We start from the raw sequence: 17,756 nt of genomic DNA, 5'->3' as shown, positions 1-17,756 counted from the left end.
CCCCTTCTCCCCATCCGCAGTCTCTCCTCACTACCTCAAGGTGTCCCTCCCCTATTGATGAAATGAACCTCGATGCATACTCCCAATGGCCCTGAACATTGGTAGGCCTCTCTAACGTAAAATCCCTCTTCGAGATAAAGCCTCTCGGTGTTATCTCACTGGATGCCAGCGGCGTACTACCAACCGAGCGGGAGGCGGAGTCAGAACTCTCCTCTTCTAGGTGAACAAGTTTGGGAGTGGCAGCCATAACTGTGGTGGAACAAGAGAAGGGAAATAAGGACTTAGGCGAAAGCTTCGAATTAAAGAGGTGAAAGAGCTGAAGCAAGGAAGAAGAACTCTATGAAACAAGATAGTTGCTCAAAGTAGTCCCCATAAACCTAGCCTCGAGGAGGTACCCTATCTCGAGAATCTCAGCTATTACAAGTGCGGGTCATTCACCCGATCCTTCGGCCCTCAGGCCACCTAAGTCCAAGTCAGTTCTCACTTGAGAATTATTCATAAAGCCTCAGGGATATCTCTACTTCGAGCTCGAATCGACGCCTACTCGGGTGTCCATTCAAATCGGTTTATCAATAAATCGAATCTATTATTTGTTATCGGTTTATCGATTTCGATTTCGAAATTTTCCTTAACGAGTTTTCGATTTCTATTTCGATTTTGTCTTCTTCGGTTATCGATTTATCGATAAACCGATAAGATATACTAAAAGACAAAAAAAATGTTTAATTTTTTTTACCCTTATTCTATAATACCCTTCCCTTTACCCTAAGTCCCTAACCATATTATTTCCTCTACCATATTTAAGGAATGATCATATTTAAAGCTCAAGGGAATGAAGTTCAAATTAATGGAAAATAGAATTAGCCGTGATTATGTTTTTTTTATACCGTTGGAGTGTTGGTGGCATACATTTGATCCCTTACTTTAGTTTCGTTGCATGTGCTTGTTGACACAATTTTTATGTTATAAACGGTGTTCGTCTTATTTTAGCTTCTTTTTGTCCATATTAGTTAGGCATGTTTCTAGCGATATACTTTCCGTGGAATCCTGCAAATTTTTTTATTGGTGTAATTGATAACCAATTCAATAAGCCCCAAAAATCGATAAATCGAAATCGAAAAAGTCGAAACCTTATTGAAACGATAACGATAAGCATATGTACAAATCGATAATCGATAAGTAATTATCGATAAGGGTCAAAATCGAATCGATAAATCTAATGCACACCCCTATGCTCGGCTATTAAGCCCAATGGCTACCCGAGTTTGAGCCAATTCCCACTCGAGGGCCACTTGAGTTCGAATGCATCCGCGCTCAAGAACTATCTACAGCGCCTTAAGGATATCTTCCTTTTAAACTCAAGGCCAATTTTCTCTCAACTGGAGGCCACCCCAGTGCAAGCAAACTCTCACTCGGGGACTATTTGTAAAGGCCTAAGGGTTATCTTTATTTTCAGATGATTAAGCAAGCTCTCGCTCGAGGACTAACAGCGAGGCCTAATGAGGATAAGCCTCATTCTAAAGAAAATCGAGACCATGCTCTCACTCAACTTGAACTCAGAGGTTCCGACACCCTAGGTTCGTATCGAATCAATCCAGGTTTGGTCCAAAAGTTGGCAAGGAATTCTTAAGAACACCGTATTAATCACTCATGAACCAAAGGAATTCCTATGTCCAGGTCCAGTATTTGGATCGATCAATAAAGTCACATGCATGGATTTTTTCACAAACACAGGCAAAAGGGAATCCAACACAAGTCAAAAGCAAACTAAAGAAACTTTTGTATTAATTTAACGATGATTAGAAAAACCCACGAGGGGTCCTTACATAGAAACAAAGGAGCAGAAAACAACAGTCTAAAGCCTAGTCTACTGTCGTAGGTACAACCTCGGGAGCGACATCTACAAAAACAGTTTCCTTGGGAACCCCATTTCTTCCAAACGACATTTTTTAGAATCTCCTCCGAAGAAGAAAAGATGAGGAAGCTAGGCTGTAGCCTATCAAAGAGCAAAAGCTCTCAACAGGCGGGGAAAATTGTGGCTTGGTGAAAAATTTGGCGAGTATGGGTCTCGCCAGCACTACTATTGGGAAGCTACTTCTTGAGATATTACACCGGTGTAGGATGCAAAAGTTAGCAGATGGCACCACCGCACTCTATGGAAAGTAAAAGGAGTGAAGTGCCACATCAGGTTGAAGTTAAGAGAGATGCAGAAGTTCATGGTCCACATGTCCTCTAATACGAGAATAGTTTGAAGCCCCTCTCTCATTATTTCGGGCCAACAATAACGACAACAATTAACCAGTACGATCCCACTCAGTGGGGAAGAGCTCTAAGAAAGAGCCATGACATAACTGGCGAGACCGCTGATGTATGACCTTACAGTCACGGGCTTGAAACATGGAAAATAGAGTTTGGATGAGGATGAAGAGAAGAAAAAGAGTTAAAGGCTGTTGAATAATGACTGGATGGAGTTTTGGTTCAAGGAAGCTCCCATTTATAGAAAGACGGTAGTGTAGCCGACGACGCAATCAATGCCTTTGGGAAACATATCGACAGGCGCAATCAATGATTTTTGGGAGACGGATCGGCAGCGATATTATCGCTTTGAGAAAATAAACCGACGGTGCATTGAACACTTCTGGAAAGATGAACCGATAGGACGTTTCAGTTATCACAAAAGCTTACATCATAAGCATGACGTCATCATGAGAGGCTCAAGGAAGTCGATGTCAAAATCATTTCATATCATTCTATTCTAAGAAATACGGGGACTATCTGTATACGCCTAAAATCGGGGAGTCCGATTTTGGGATCACCACAACTTCCCATGGCCCGTCTTCAGAAGGGCCCGAGGCACAGTTCGAGGCTCGACCCCGAAGGTTCTCAATGTTCGACCTCGGGGCAGTACAAATCAGTAGTTATGATGGAAAAAGGGGAAGTTCCCAAGGCACGTGATTAAGGCTGACCCAGTCTATTAGGCTAACACGAGCCCGTACCGTGGCATTAAATGGTTGTACCATCCATATATCTTTGTAATAAATGTATTTGTACTATGTTGGGATTCCCCTCATATATAAAGGGGACCCTTGTTATTTTGTAAGAGGATATCCAGTACAACATTCAATACAAGAACATTCTCTGCTCTTTAACTTAAACACATTCTCCCGTGATTCTATTACTTACATGTATTGTGTTTCATTAATTGTTCTTTATTTATTACTCATTATTGATCATAAAGAGCTCTTATCAAAGCTCTCAAAACTGTTATTCCTTCATTGACCGGGCACAACCTAACGCTTAGCTCTACCTCGAGGCCTCGTATAGGCCAGCTCGAGGCCCCGAATCCCGTACACTCAGTTTGCTCGACACACTGCCTTCAAGCTCTTATCATATTTTCTAGTTTCACACTTAGCATCTACTGTCTAACAACTAGCATAAAAATAAATCACGTATTTTTAGAACCACAAAATCAAATCTAATTGTAATTACCATTTTCAAGGTAAACAGAAATATAACAATTCATATTGTCACGCATAATGTTATCAATAGTCAATACAAAATATTACTGTATAGAATAATTCATATGAATGAAGATGTTTTTAATTTGAGGGCAGGATGCATATAGTCTTCCAATTGGCTATACTTATTGCCTGGATACCATCATTGCTTCTTCTCGAGGAAAAGAAGTTCGCGACCCATGTACCTTTTACCTCTATGCAACACTGCTTCGTGAGTCTTTCGCCCATTTTCGAAAATTGTTAACTGCTACTAAAAGATTTTTCTTTGAAGTATTTAAAAGTTATTCAACTTGAGTTATGAGAGTATGAATAGTTTCTTTTTCATTTTTAGGAATAACGGAAAAAAAGATTTAGCTAGTGTTTGGTCATAGATTCCCAAATTTGTTTTAAAAAATCTGATTTGAGTGAAGTTTGGTTTGAAGAGAAAAATCTGTTTGGACATAATTTTTTAAAATATATTTCATTTTTGTTTTGAAAAAATATGAAATGTGACTTATACCCATAAGTTTTAAAAACTATCAAAAATACCCAACAACTCCAAAGAAAATTCATACAAAACAAGCGAAACAAATCTGAAGAAACTTCATACAAAATACGCGAAACAAACCTGAAGAAAATTTATGCAAACATTAGCAGATTTTAGCAAATTAATTTCAAATTTTATCTTTGCGATGGATTGCCACAGATCGGCACAACAACTTTGGTGAAAGTTTTCTTCTATTTATAGAGAAGGGCAAAGCCGCATGAGTTTAATAAAGAAAAAGTAGGTAGATATGGATTAGTTGGATGACTTGGATCATAATAACAGAAAGTGAGCTTTTTTATAAAATACAAAAGTTTAGGGCGATTTTTGATTTTTTTTATAAAATCAAATAGTAATATTTTGAGCCAAAAATAGCTCTTGAGCTGGTTTTGGGATTTAAAAATTGTCAAAATATGGATAAAATCTATAAACAAATAGGCACTTGCCGAAAAAAATTGAAAAAAATTGCCAAAATCTATGGCCAAACGGGGTTAGTTTCTTTCAAAGTAGATACCTGAATGCCAAGATTTCTAATTAGCTATTTTTTAATTATTGCTAGCTTTTTAATCTTATTGATTAGCGTACCTATTATATTTGGTCCTCCTGATGACGTTTTCCCGGGGGAAGGGGGTTCTAATTTGATAAGATTCGAAACTGAAGGTTCATTTAAATTTTGTGAGGGAGAAAGAGAGGAGATGAGGAAGGTATACTAAAGAGAGGAATTGAAGTATTTAAGTAGCCAATTGAACTAATATTGGTAGTATTTATGAGTAATTGGCTAATTTTGATAGTATTTTATGTTGATAGCATTTTTGCTATGATAAGCTTAAACAAAGTGGTTTTCTTTATATAATAGTTTGAAATTAGAATTAATTGAGTGACAAGATCATTAAAAATTCATATAATCAACCGTGAGGTTGAGGTATTGTCACTTTTTTTTGGTCGCTCTTTGTTTATAAAAAAAATGATTATTTCTAACCCTATACCTATTTTTTTTTTGTATCAATTAACTTTTCTTACATAGTAGAATAGAATGATCATGTTTGTATGCGCTTTTAGGGGCTTCCAAAAGTGATGAAGAAGTGAGGTCAATCAAAGTGATTAGTGTATATAGGTCTTCATGTTTTTATTAAGTTAGTGGTAGAATTCATAAATAGCATAAAAAATCATTACCAATATTTCATCAAAGCTTTACTATTCGTTCAGATTAACATTAATAAAAGTAGATTTCATTCCTAATCAACGTCATAAAAGTAAAAAATTATTGACTTTTGAAGGTTTTATATTTGGGTGAGTACATAAATAATCCTTAAAGTGGACGATTTTAAATTTTTGTTCCCATTTGCCCTATGGGCAGAATTTAAAGTTTAACAAGTGTTGTCCTTTGCTTGCCCTATGAGCTAACACTTTCAACTTTTAACCTTTATGCTCATGGGGCAAGCAAATGTCAAAAGTAAAGACCACCTAAAAAGATAGAAATGAGATCAAGTATCCACTCTAACAGACTTTATTTAGGAATCCTGAATTTTAATCTTCTAGCCAATGAATTAGCCAATGAATCCTGAATTTTAATTTTCTAGTTCAACTTTCAAGATATAAATATTCTGAAATTAAGATTTCGTTGAAATTTTAGGACAAAATAAATACTAACTAATCCTTTAAGAGTGGCTATTTGTGCACTTCGTCCCCCAAAAAGTGTCGTATTTTCTGCTTATATTTTTTACAAGCTCCAAAGCCTCAAACGGGTCGTAATAGCCACACGCAAGGCACGTGACAAACTCGACGAATTTGAATTCGTTCGGACCTAAGCGTCTTTGTTTCAAATTCAGTTTAATTTATTGTAACGTTGGGATCCTCATTTTGAATATATTGCCCTTCAAAAACATCACACTTTTGTTCCAACTTTTTTCAAACACCACACTACTCCCCTCTTCTCGAACCCTTAACGGGCATCTCAAATCTATCTTCTCAACCTCCGGACTGACTTCATTTGAATCTCTGATTCGAAATTTGTATCCAAATTCCTTATTATAATATTCACTAGGTTAGTTCTTTTGTGTTTTTGTATAGATGTGTGGAGGTAGAATTAGGTCATTTTTTAATGTGGTTTGTTTTGGAGCCTTAACTAGAAGGCTGATTTTTTATTTTTTTTTGAATCTACGATTTAGCATTTTTGTGCTAATTGCTGATTTTAAGTTATGAGTGGAAATTGTTTTTGTCTTTGTATTTTTAGTGTTTATATGCGAATGTGTGGTAGGAAAATGTAGCTTTTTTTCTTAGCCCTACCTGGACTGTTATGATTTTTCCAGTGGTAATCTGCTTGAATATCCAATTGAACATTATCAGCATTTTTTATTGTATTAAAGAGTTCAAATTTGTCACTGTTAGATGCACAGAGGTATAATTTTTGGTTATTTATTCTATTTTTCGTGATTTATTGACTGCCGATAAGCAAAGGTGGTTTTGAAATTTTATTTGGAAATTTTGACTGTTTCAATAGGTTATTTTATTGAGGATCTTGTTTTTTGCAGATGTTTATATGTGGTCTTCGAACTCTAATTTTTGTTTCATTCCTTGTATTTATCTTCGGAGATTGAATCTCAAGTGAAAATTTATGCGCCTCCTTGATTGATTCATGAAATGGAGGTAGAATATTGGTTATTTATTGTAATTCTCCTGAATTGTCTGTTCAAAGATGGAAAATGTGGTTTGAAAACCCCAACTGTAACCTTTGACTCTTTCAATTGGTAATTTGTTTGAGGAACTTTTGTTTTGCTGCTATTCATTGTGTGGTCTGATTCAGAACTGGGTTTTTAGGGTTGGCATTGAGTGGCAATGGAGACTTCCGAGGGCAAGGACACATCACAGTGCGTGAGAGTTGCCGTGAACATCAGACCTCTGGTTACTTCTGAGCTTCTCATTGGATGCACTGATTGTGTTACAGTAATCCCTGGTGAATCACAGGTGCTCTTAATTAAATATAGATTGGGAATTCTGTCTGTATTGTACAATATTTATGTGCTTAATGGTCATTTGTTCTGATGAGCATTTTTAATTTTAAATAATTGAACTTATTGCATTTGCAAAAGTTTTAGTAGTTCAGTGTTGAATTATTAAATTATCATATTTGATTGTACAATGTGGTGGATTAATGAAGTTTAACTATCATATTTGATTGCATCACGAGTATGCTCTGTAAACTGATTTGGCTTTTGTTGATGTTCTTGACCACAAACAGGTGCAAATTGGATCACATGCCTTCACATTTGATTATGTATTCGGGAGTGGGGGCTATCCATCTTCACGTATTTATGATGAGTGCGTTTTGCCACTTGTGGATGCCTTGTTCCACGGCTTTAATGGAACTGTGCTAGCTTATGGTCAGGTAAGATGCCAGTAATTTTGCTCATTTCTTGGTGGTTTTCCTAGGTCTAGTCTTACTTGCATTTTATCTATTTTACACAACTCTATTTGATATGGTTATGTCCTTGGATTGAATGTACTATCTTGACATATGAGACTAACAAGCATGCATTCTGCAATGATGTGTGTTGAAGACGGGTTCTGGCAAAACATATACAATGGGAACAAACTTTAATGGTGAAGAGCAGACTGCCGGAGTAATTCCAAACGTTATGAATACTATATTCTCAAAAGTGGAGGTGATGAAGGAGTCTACAGAATTACTGATCAGAGTATCCTTCATTGAGGTGTAGAAAGAGAACTCTGGTATTTCATTAGATATATGTCCTCGCAAGATAAAAATGACATGCTGATCATCTTAAATTTTTTTATTCTTGCAGATTTTTAAAGAGGAGGTGTTTGATTTACTGGACGGGCCGGCTAGGGTTCCCATTCAAATACGGGAGACTGTTCATGGAGGAATTACGCTGGCTGGTGTGACGGAGGCAGTAGTTAGGACGAAAGAAGAGATGGCGTCCTTCCTGATGCGAGGATCCGTGTCTCGTGCCACCGGAAGCACCAAGATGAACAGTCAGTCAAGGTGTACATCACCTTACAAATGATTTTTTTTTGGTGGAAATGGATCCCACTTAAGTTTCTATTATAATAAATTTTGTGGTTTTCTTCATCTAGTCGTGGAGTTACATACCTTCTGTTCTTTTTCTTTCAACAGTCGATCTCATGCCATATTTACAATTACATTGGAACAAAAGAGAATGGCTAATTGCTCAATGAACGATGATGGTGATGACATATTATGTGCCAAGCTTCATTTGGTTGACCTTGCTGGTTCAGAGCGAGCAAAGCGAACTGGAGCTGATGAGATGCGTTTACGAGAGGGTAATGACAATTATATTTTTGGAAATTTGACTGAACTATTTATTTATTTTGTAACACTACCATTTGTGTTGAGACATTTCTGACTAGATGGATAATCTCTCATATAACCCCAGCTACCAGATTTTTGTTTCTTCAACTATAGCTCTCAAAATAAAATGTGCATATCCAGTATTCATCTTTCCGGTGCAGGTATTCATATCAACAGGGGATTGCTTGCTCTTGGCAATGTAATAAGTGCCCTTGGTGATGAGAAGAAGCGGAAAGAAGGTGCACACATCCCATACAGAGATAGCAAGCTGACACGTCTCTTACAGGCACGGATTTCTGCAGCCCTTGCTGGTTTCTGCTTTTTACTTCTTAAATCTTTAATTATACTATCAGTTATAATTACTTTCTGGAATGCCTTCTTTTAAATGTAATTATATACTAAGCTGAATCATATTGGGTGCCATCAGTCAGTAACCAACTCTTAAATCTGCTTGTCCGTTTGAAGACAAAGAACAATTGAAGATTTTTTTTTGGTAACACTAACAAACAAATTAATCAATACACCTAGGGAGCACCTAGTTCCACAACCATCTTCTAGCTGTAGGAAGAGTATTGTAAAACACTAGGCCTCCAATTGCAAGCTAATTACAAGTGATCCTCTGAATTATATTCTGACATCTACGAGCTTTTTTAGACAATTGAGCTATCCCTATTCTCTCTATAGTCTCCTCCTTTATCTGTGTCAGAACTAACTCTGTATTTACAGTTTTTCCCTTGAAAATTGTCCAGTTCCTTGCCTTCCATGCATGATATACCATTGCACTCCACTGAACTCCTGCTAGGAACATGGTAGACTTTTCCATGTTAGCAACAAGTCCTGTCACCTCACTAAAATGTGTTAATCTGAAGAGAAACCAAATGAAAGAAATATAGCACAAGAACTCTAACTCAGACACTTGTATAAGGAGGTTCTCCTCAACGAGCAACCGATACTATATGATTGCTAGTAATTGGACTTAAATGTTCTGACAAAGTAATTTGTGCATACAATTGTTTCAGGACTCACTTGGAGGAAACAGCAAGACGGTTATGATTGGTATACTTTACTATTAGAGGCAGTAAAATTTATTGCTTGATTTGTTTACTTTACTAGTTCTTCATTGTAGTTGTGTTAATATATGTTTGTAATTAATGTTGTTCTTGTTCTTCTTAAATGTATGAAGCTTGTGTCAGTCCTGCTGACAGCAATGCAGAGGAGACCCTTAATACTTTGAAGTATGCAAATCGTGCTCGCAACATCCAGAACAAAGCTATCGTAAGTTCCAATCTACTTAACAAGATCATCATAAGTTTCGTATTGTTTCTGAACGTATCCCTGTTTTGTAGGTCAACCGTGACCCAATGGCAGCCCAAATGCAAAGAATGAGGAGTCAAATTGAACAATTGCAAGCTGAGCTTCTTTATGTACGTGGAGACTGTGGTGCACCTCTTGAAGAACTCCAGGTAAAATATTCCTTAGTGAGCAAAGACTGGTGTTTTCAGCATTTCCTAAGATCATCTGTGCGTAGTGGAGACAATTAGTACTATTCATGACGTTTTACTATAATATCTGTCTGCTCCAACCCTTTCAAAGAAACAGGATAAGGGGCCTGGACGGATGTGCTTGGCAAGAGATATTTGACGTGTCAGTACTGTCCTTTGATAATGTTGAGTCTCTGTGTTTGTTGAGCAGATTCTCAAGGATAAGATTTCTTTGCTTGAAGCAAGCAATGTAGAGCTACGGAAGGAGCTTAAAGAACGTCGGATTAGCTGCGAACATTTAGCAAAATGTGCTGTTGATGCGCAGGTTTGTTTAGTTAACATTAGCAAAATATTTTAACTTAATTGTGAAATGGCTCGATGCTAGAAATGTCTAATAAGGATCTGCTATGACAGGTTGAAAGGGATAGACTAATTTTGAAGATCGAATCTGCAAAAAATGGTCGACCTTGGAATGAGATAGACCATTCTGATCAGGTTTGGCTCAATTTCTACTGAAACTTTTTTCGTGTTATTTGTAAATTCACAGAATTTCTGATTTGGGTTCTGGAGGTCCCTTTCTCCAGGATTTGGACTTGGTCAAAAAATATGTGACCAAAATTCAACAACTAGAGGCAGAGTTGCTTCACTTACAAAGCTCTAGTAGTTCAAAGCATGGTGAACCTGTTGACTATCTTGGATTAGACTATGCTGAGCTTCTATCCAAGGATTCATGTTCGGAGGATTCTGACATTAAAAGTGTAGATACTAGTGGTAAGCAGCTTTTAGCTAATGCGTGATAGGCAATAACCATTCTGAGTATTTTTCCCTTTGCTATATATCTTTGTCTTGTTTAATTCCAATAGTAATTTCTTTCTCCAAGCCCTATGAGGTAACTAATTGGCTGATGCCAAACTTGCTGTGTAAAGGTGAGGCCGAAGTCGAGGAGAAAGAGCTTGAACATTCTTCTCTTCAAGAAAAATTGGATATGGAGCTCAAGGAGTTGGACCAAAAACTTGAACAGAAGGAGGTAATTTTGCTAATCCTGATGCGGTTTTATAGTTACTTTCTGGCAATTCAGTAAGGAGCAGAACAATTTCTTTTGATAATACTTGCTCTTCTATTGCTGGTTCTTTAATTATGTAGTCTTTGCTAGAAAATCAAGCTGCCTAAGCTTAATACTTTGAGAAACTTCTGGGACTTAAGAGAGGGATCTCCCTAAGATGGTGAAAGCTAGAGAGATCTAGTAATGTCCTCAGCTGTTTTGACAGAACATTCTGTATGTGCCTAGTTTTGACTAATGACCTACTGTGCTTGAATATGTTGTCAAACTAACCTATCTGATAACATCATGATGATGCTGGTCTTTCTTAATTCTTAGTATCATTGTAATAGGTGTTATCTTTAAAGGAAAGGTGGTAGGACTTGACTAATTCGTACTTCTGTTTAAATCATCAGACAGCATTTAAGAGGGAGTAAAGATCGTAAAGTGGAGATAGGTTTATTCATTTATTAGTTTTGCAAGCTTTTTGTCCCTTTAAATTTTTTATTGGATGTAACTCTTGGGTTCTAGTGTGAACAACAATTTCAAAGAAATATATTCACTACTTGTCATTGCTGCTTAATAAAGTACTTTCTTACTTCCCTCTCCTAACTTATTGTCTCATCCACTAAAGGCTGAAATGAAGAGGTTCACGGCAATTGATACCTCAGTTCTTAAGGAACACTACGAAAAGAAAGTCCATGAGTTGGAAAAAGAAAAGAGCGTTCTGCAGGTAAAATGCTCTATCTGTTGACACCGAAAGTTTATTCATGATTTGCCCTTGTCTTACTATTGATTTTCCACTCTGATCCAGAAAGAAATTGAAGCTCTTCAGCGCAACCTTTCTAACACTTCATCAAATTCCGATGAAAGTGCTCAAAAGCTGAAGCAAGACTATCTTCAGAAATTAAATCTTCTAGAAGCACAGGTAGGCTTATTATATATATGCACCGATCAGTGAAGACATTAGCTCTTAGATGCGGCGATGGTTTATTATCTTTCTCTTCAACTCAATCCTCCAGCCACCTAGCAGAAGGGAAATAACAGAAACTGTGCAATGATACATACTGCCTCATAATTCATTGCATCTGCAGGTTGCTGAGTTGAAGAAGAAGCAGGATGCTCAATCACAGCTTTTGAGGCAAAAACAGAAGAGTGATGATGCAGCAAAACGTCTTCAGGATGAAATCCACAGAATTAAGTCACAAAAGGTACTAACAATCTAAGTGTCCGAGCGCGTGTCCGATTTCGGTGCGGATCTAGTGTTCAGATCCTCATTTTTCTGCATCTAGGTTCAATTACAGCAAAAGATAAAACAAGAATCTGAGCAGTTCAGGCTGTGGAAAGCATCAAGGGAAAAGGAGGTTCTTCAGGTATTATTGATTTAGTTATGAGTCTATAATTCATAATTTTATGTATGAAGCTTGCATTCGTTTTAAGCTGTAATCCTAAATTTTCTAGCTGCCCATGAAAATTCAGAAACACACCTTTCATAAATAAATTCGGTTCCTGCAGTTAGAAGTAGAATATCTGATCCTCTGCGTGTGTGTATGTGTGTATGTGTGTGCGTGCATGTGTGTGCATGCTGCCATTTTGAATTATACATTCTTTTTCATTGTTGGACTGATTAGGAAATATCACAAGTCTCTCTTATGTTTGATAGGTGTCTAACATCCCTATTTTATTTAATCATCTAATAGAGCATATTCTCTTTTAATTAACGTGCAGTGACTTTTTTCTTTGACTTTAATTAACGTGCAGTGACTTTGTCCTTCTATATGAGAAACTTTGTTCATTTTCTTGCTTTTCAAAGAAGATAGATATAGCATAATATCTTGTCTCCAGAGGGTAAACTTCCTTTTATTGCTGTGAAGTTCATGTTTTTGTGACTAACTTTGTCATGTGTTGTCTCAACAGCTTAAGAAAGAGGGAAGAAGGAATGAATATGAGATGCATAAGCTCATGGCACTGAACCAGAGGCAAAAGATGGTAAAGATTTCCTCTTGGAGTTTGTTAACCATGCAGCTCGGAAAGTATTACATGGCTTACCTTTAAATGGTATACAGGTGTTGCAGCGGAAAACTGAAGAGGCTGCAATGGCCAGTAAACGACTTAAGGAGTTGCTAGAGTCTCGAAAAACATCACGTGATATGGCAGGTCATGCTGCTAGTGCCGCAGGATTCCAGGTATCGGTGCCCAGAACATGTTTTTCATCATAAATTGTTTGCCATTTAAAACTATCTTCAAATCTTTCTACAGAGAATTTACAAGTCCATTCTTCTTGTTCATAGAATCTATCATCAAAGACCTTGGGAACCTAAGCTTTTGCAACCAGTTAATTATTTGTTTTGTAATACAGGCATTGATGCAAGCAATTGAACATGAACTTGAAGTTACTGTACGGGTGCATGAAGTGCGATCCAAATATGAGCGTCAGATGCAAGAGTAAGTTCGTCAATTCTTTATGATTGGATGAATTTGTCATACAAAAACACTAATTATCACTAACGAGGCTTTAATGATAATTTGTGAACTTTTTTAATCTTAGACCCTTTTATTATTTATTGGGTTTAACCGTCAAATTTTTCTATTTAGCACTTGAAAGTTTTTAGGTTGTTTCCTTTCTGCCCAGATTGTATGCATGTACTATTTTCAATCTTTTGCATTTAAGGGAATCCATTTTTTTTGGATAGTATCAATCAACTACTGGCTGATCTCACCATTTGATGCATCTTCGAAATCCTCCTGTAGTGGGAAGGTGCAATCAGGACATCAATGACTTATGCATAATATAGGTGTATAAATTAGAGTTAAGGTGTTGAGGGTCTATTGGAAACAGTCTCTCTACCTTCACTAGGTAGGGGTAAGGTTTGCGTACATACTACCCCCAGACCCCACATGTGGGAATATAGCTGGTATGTTAGATGATGTTGTTGTAAATTAGAGCTAAGGTGATGGTAGAGATAGTAGCATTAGGAGTTGTAGCATTTGAAATGTTCACAAGTGATCAATCAACTTGGCAGTTAGGGCCCCTAGGGCTTAGTTCAGGTCACAAGGGTTGAGGGAATTGTGACTTGGTCATAGGTTCGAGTTCTGTGCAGTGGAGAAGGATAGAGGGGCAGATTCATTATTCCCGAGTTTCTGAGGCTGCTGTTGGTCCTATCCCTAAACAGATTTCTCGGTTATTAAAAAATAATCAACTTGGCAGTTAGGACAGTTGACATCTTTATGTTTCTGAGAGCTAGCATTTGGTGAGTGGTGCAATGTCTGGGTTTATCATGTAAAGTTCATGGGATGATCGTTGGGACTGGGATTTGTTTTCTTTTTACTTAACACCCATATCACATAGTAATACCAAGATGATCTCTTACTTTGTTGGGGAAACAGGAATTGAATTGGCCTGTATTTGTTCTGTCCATGGGTATCTAAATGGACAAGATTCCATTCTTACCAACCACCCACTTCACCATTATACACGATCTTAGCTCCTTCTTGGTAGTCCGATATTGTTCTACTTATGTTCAGTCAATTACTCTCTCCTTGTCAAAAAATATTCAGTCATATTCAGTCAATTACTCTCTGCATTTGGAAACTATATCAAGTCTTAACTTGCCAAGATTGGTGCAGGATATGAAGGCTCAGCAATGGCTATGATCTTTGAATATTTCATGTTTTTTTTTTTTGTATAAATTTCATTTAGTGATTATAGATCAGTATATAAAAGTTAGATTCATAGTGTAGTATATTTTATAGCATTGACACCAAGGATTCAGGGATTCAGTTTCTCAACACACTATTTCATATTCCATATTTCTATTAGCAGTGGTATTTCTTCAGTATTTGTTACATAGCTTGGATATCAGAGATAGCAGTGCTCTTTATTAAATAAATAAACTAATAAAACAAAACATTAAAATTAGATATAGCAGTGCAACTTTTGTTTCTTTTGATAATTTTATGTGATATTTTGAACTGCAGGAGATCAAGAATGGCCAATGAGGTTGCAGAGTTGAAGTTGCAAAACTTGAGGTAAAACTTTTAATGGCAGTAATTTCTTTCAACTGCATTCGTTCTGAATTTATATTGTGTATGGCCTTATTAACATAATTACTCCTATGTAATTGCTTTCACAGTGATTGCATGTCTCCGAGTGTAAGATGTTCCAGGATAAGTGCACTTGAAAACATGCTTGCCACTTCATCTAGCACACTTGTTTCCATGGCATCACAGTTGTCGGAAGCAGAAGAGCGTGAACAACGTACCTTTAGTGGTAGGGGAAGATGGAACCAAGTTCGGTCTCTTGCTGATGCAAAAAATATTATGAACTTTTTATTTAACCTCACATCATCTTCTAGGTAAATGCATTTAAAATTTGCAGGTTTTTGCTGATGCTAACTTTCCTGAAACAGATTGTAACTGTTGTCTTGGTCTTGGTTTCCCCTAGATGCCAGCTAAGGGATAAAGAAGTTGAATGCAGAGAAAAGGATGCTGAAATCATGGTGTCGAAGGAAAAAGTCGTAAATTTGGTCAGACAGTTAGCGTCGCAAAAGAGTGAACTGAGACAGCTAGAGTTGCAAAATAGTGAACTGATTAAGCAGGAGAAGTTGATGGTCAGTACATTTTTTAATCGAATTAGCATAATTATTTATTTTTCAAGTCTAGGCACTTGCTTGACCTTAAGTATTGAGTTTATTAATTGTTGAATCTTTTACTAAGGCGAGTTTTAATATTGTCAAGGTTTCTTTAATAAGGAAAGTCTTTATGTTTGAAGTCCCTGCACTCTTTTTTTCTCACTATTATTTTCCCTGGGAGGTTTGCGAGATGTAAGCTATTTTTATACGGAGTACAGATGTTGAAGGATTATACATCTCTTGTTTAGCAGGAACTGATGAATATGAAAGAGTTTAAGTGGAGAATGTTTTTTGAGCAATGCATCGTCTTCATCTTAATTTGCTTAAATTTGCCGGTCTTTTTGCATTTGCATCAAACCAGACCTGAGTAGCATACTTTGTTATGTCTGTGCCAATTGAGTTACCAAGAAAACACGTTTACAATGCCTACTGAATAACAGGAACTTCATACTGTATCTTCCTACATGTTGGGAATAGGGGGACATGAATATAGATTATAATTCTACTTAGTAGCATACTAAGTATGTCTTCATCTTAATTTGCTTAAATTTGCCGCTCTTTTTGCATTTGCATCAAATCAGACCTGAGTAGCATACTTTGTTATGTCTGTGCCAATTGAGTTCAAGAACGTTTACAAGTGCCTACTGAATAACAGGGAACTTCATACTGTATCTTCCTACATGTTGGGAATAGGGGGACATGAATATAGATTGTAATTCTACTTCCTGTGCAAGTTGGTAGTCTTCAGAAAAGTATAAAAGTTACAGATGTTTGATTGGTGAATGTGCTGCATTACTGACAGAGTTGTTTTCTGCTCTTGATATGACCTTTACCTTCTCAATTGGGATTGTGACAGAATTTAAAAGCATAATATTTCATATTCCTGCATTAAATTGTTTTCTTGTTTGGATTGCTTACAGAAATTGGCATTAGAACACCACAAGGGAAGGACAAACAACTCCGGCTGTAATGTGCAAAGTAACATTGACGGTCATGGTTATGACCTGAGACAAAAGGCATATATCTCGGACTCTTGATAATTTATCAGTTTTGGGTGTTCACAAATTAGGGGTTGCTAACCATGTGTCTTTCTACAGGGAAACCGGAGTTCCTTACTGTACAGTGGGGGATGGAACCTAGAAGATATGGATACATCGGATTCAGACTGTGACCAGGGCAGAACTGGCACTGATTATGGTACATGCTGTTCGTGCAGTAAACAGTCTGAATGCAAGACATCTAGATGTGAATGCCGGGGTGAAGATGTTTCCTGTGGGGTATCATGTCGTTGTCTCCCTAACAAATGCAGCAACAGAGTGGTATCAAAGGAGGACAACCAATTGCCCTCTTTGGATACTGTAGGTGACGAGGGAAACACATTGGAAATTGATGAAACTGAGAAGCGTCAAATGCTGGCATCTCAAGGTGCCATGCTTCTTCAGAATGCCCTTTCTGAAAAGCCTACGGAGGCAAAGGATAAGGGTGAAACAAGAAGAAAGGCTCTATCAGATATTGGAAACACCTTGGTAAGCAATTCTGTAACTCTCTTTTTTCAGTTTTTGTTCTTGGCTAGAAGCATGTATTCAAGTTCCTTCTACAGAATAATGTGGATTCTTGCAATTTACCTTTTCTTACTTTTGCAATCCTACAGGCGAAATCAAAAGCACCAAAACCTGACAAGCGGAAGAAATGGGGGAAATCTGTTATCCAACTTGTTCCTGCTCCTACAGCAAGTAATGCAGATGCCCCAATAAAACCATCCCAATCGGGCAGTGCTGATGCATCAGTAACAGAAAACAAGGTTAATGAGATTGATAGTACTTCTCCATTAAAACTACCTAGATCCATGCGTTCTGCGTTAACAAATGGAAACAACACTTTGAGAGAGAGGAATTCTGAGACTAGTGATCCATTTGACCAGATAACACATCCAGCTTCTGCTACAAGTCCTCACCGGCCGGCAAACACATCGGATGGAAAAGAAAATTGAGTGAATGAGTTCTGTATTTTTTCGACTCAAATTGTATGTATAGGTTGATTTGATCACGATGTTCTGCCACTTGTTTTTCTTTTTTAATGGCTAATCTTTTCCTAACCTGAAAAGGAGTTGCCTCAATTGATTGGGAGGTCTCTAATCTGAAGAGCGTCTCTGTAGTGATCCTCCAAACTTACTCCAATATTTAAGTGAAATTGATTGTTTTTTCAGTGTGAAGAAGCTCAAGTTTTATTTCACA

At 37.2% G+C, this 17,756-nt stretch overlaps 1 protein-coding gene across 2 annotated transcripts; it reads left to right on the top strand.

Moving 5' to 3' along the window:
• The first annotated feature begins 5,903 nt into the window (after positions 1-5,903).
• LOC107802170 (kinesin-like protein KIN-4C) lies at positions 5,904-17,732 on the top strand. Of its 2 annotated transcripts, none has more exons than XM_016625618.2 (27): positions 5,904-6,085; positions 6,859-7,005; positions 7,280-7,426; positions 7,599-7,751; positions 7,845-8,044; positions 8,177-8,343; positions 8,533-8,657; positions 9,391-9,427; positions 9,555-9,646; positions 9,718-9,834; positions 10,064-10,177; positions 10,267-10,347; positions 10,437-10,623; positions 10,779-10,879; positions 11,526-11,624; positions 11,706-11,819; positions 11,986-12,102; positions 12,184-12,264; positions 12,809-12,880; positions 12,958-13,077; positions 13,251-13,336; positions 14,870-14,920; positions 15,025-15,246; positions 15,336-15,501; positions 16,443-16,538; positions 16,620-17,048; positions 17,174-17,732. In XM_016625618.2, exons 2-27 carry the CDS (start codon positions 6,877-6,879, stop codon positions 17,510-17,512), a joined length of 3,642 nt encoding a protein of 1,213 aa, XP_016481104.1. In that variant the 5' UTR covers positions 5,904-6,085; positions 6,859-6,876; the 3' UTR covers positions 17,513-17,732. The 2 variants fall into 2 exon arrangements, with proteins under 2 accessions (XP_016481104.1, XP_075088815.1); XM_075232714.1 differs by having other exon boundaries at positions 5,957-6,085; positions 6,845-7,005.
• The last annotated feature ends 24 nt before the right edge of the window (positions 17,733-17,756 follow it).

Source organism: Nicotiana tabacum, chromosome 16 (assembly GCF_000715075.1).
Source record: "Nicotiana tabacum cultivar K326 chromosome 16, ASM71507v2, whole genome shotgun sequence".
Classification (NCBI taxonomy): domain Eukaryota; kingdom Viridiplantae; phylum Streptophyta; class Magnoliopsida; order Solanales; family Solanaceae; genus Nicotiana; species Nicotiana tabacum.
Note: the sequence above shows the minus strand (reverse complement) of the source record. Positions and strands in the feature narration are given on the sequence as shown.

Excerpts from the sequence above, each read along its gene's own strand:
- LOC107802170 (XM_016625618.2), top strand. The coding sequence starts at position 6,877 with ATGGAGACTTCCGAGGGCAAGGACACATCACAGTGCGTGAGAGTTGCC. Across the intron at positions 8,658-9,390 it reads AGCTGACACGTCTCTTACAG|GACTCACTTGGAGGAAACAG; the intron begins GCACGGATTTCT and ends CAATTGTTTCAG. Across the intron at positions 16,539-16,619 it reads GTTATGACCTGAGACAAAAG|GGAAACCGGAGTTCCTTACT; the intron begins GCATATATCTCG and ends GTCTTTCTACAG.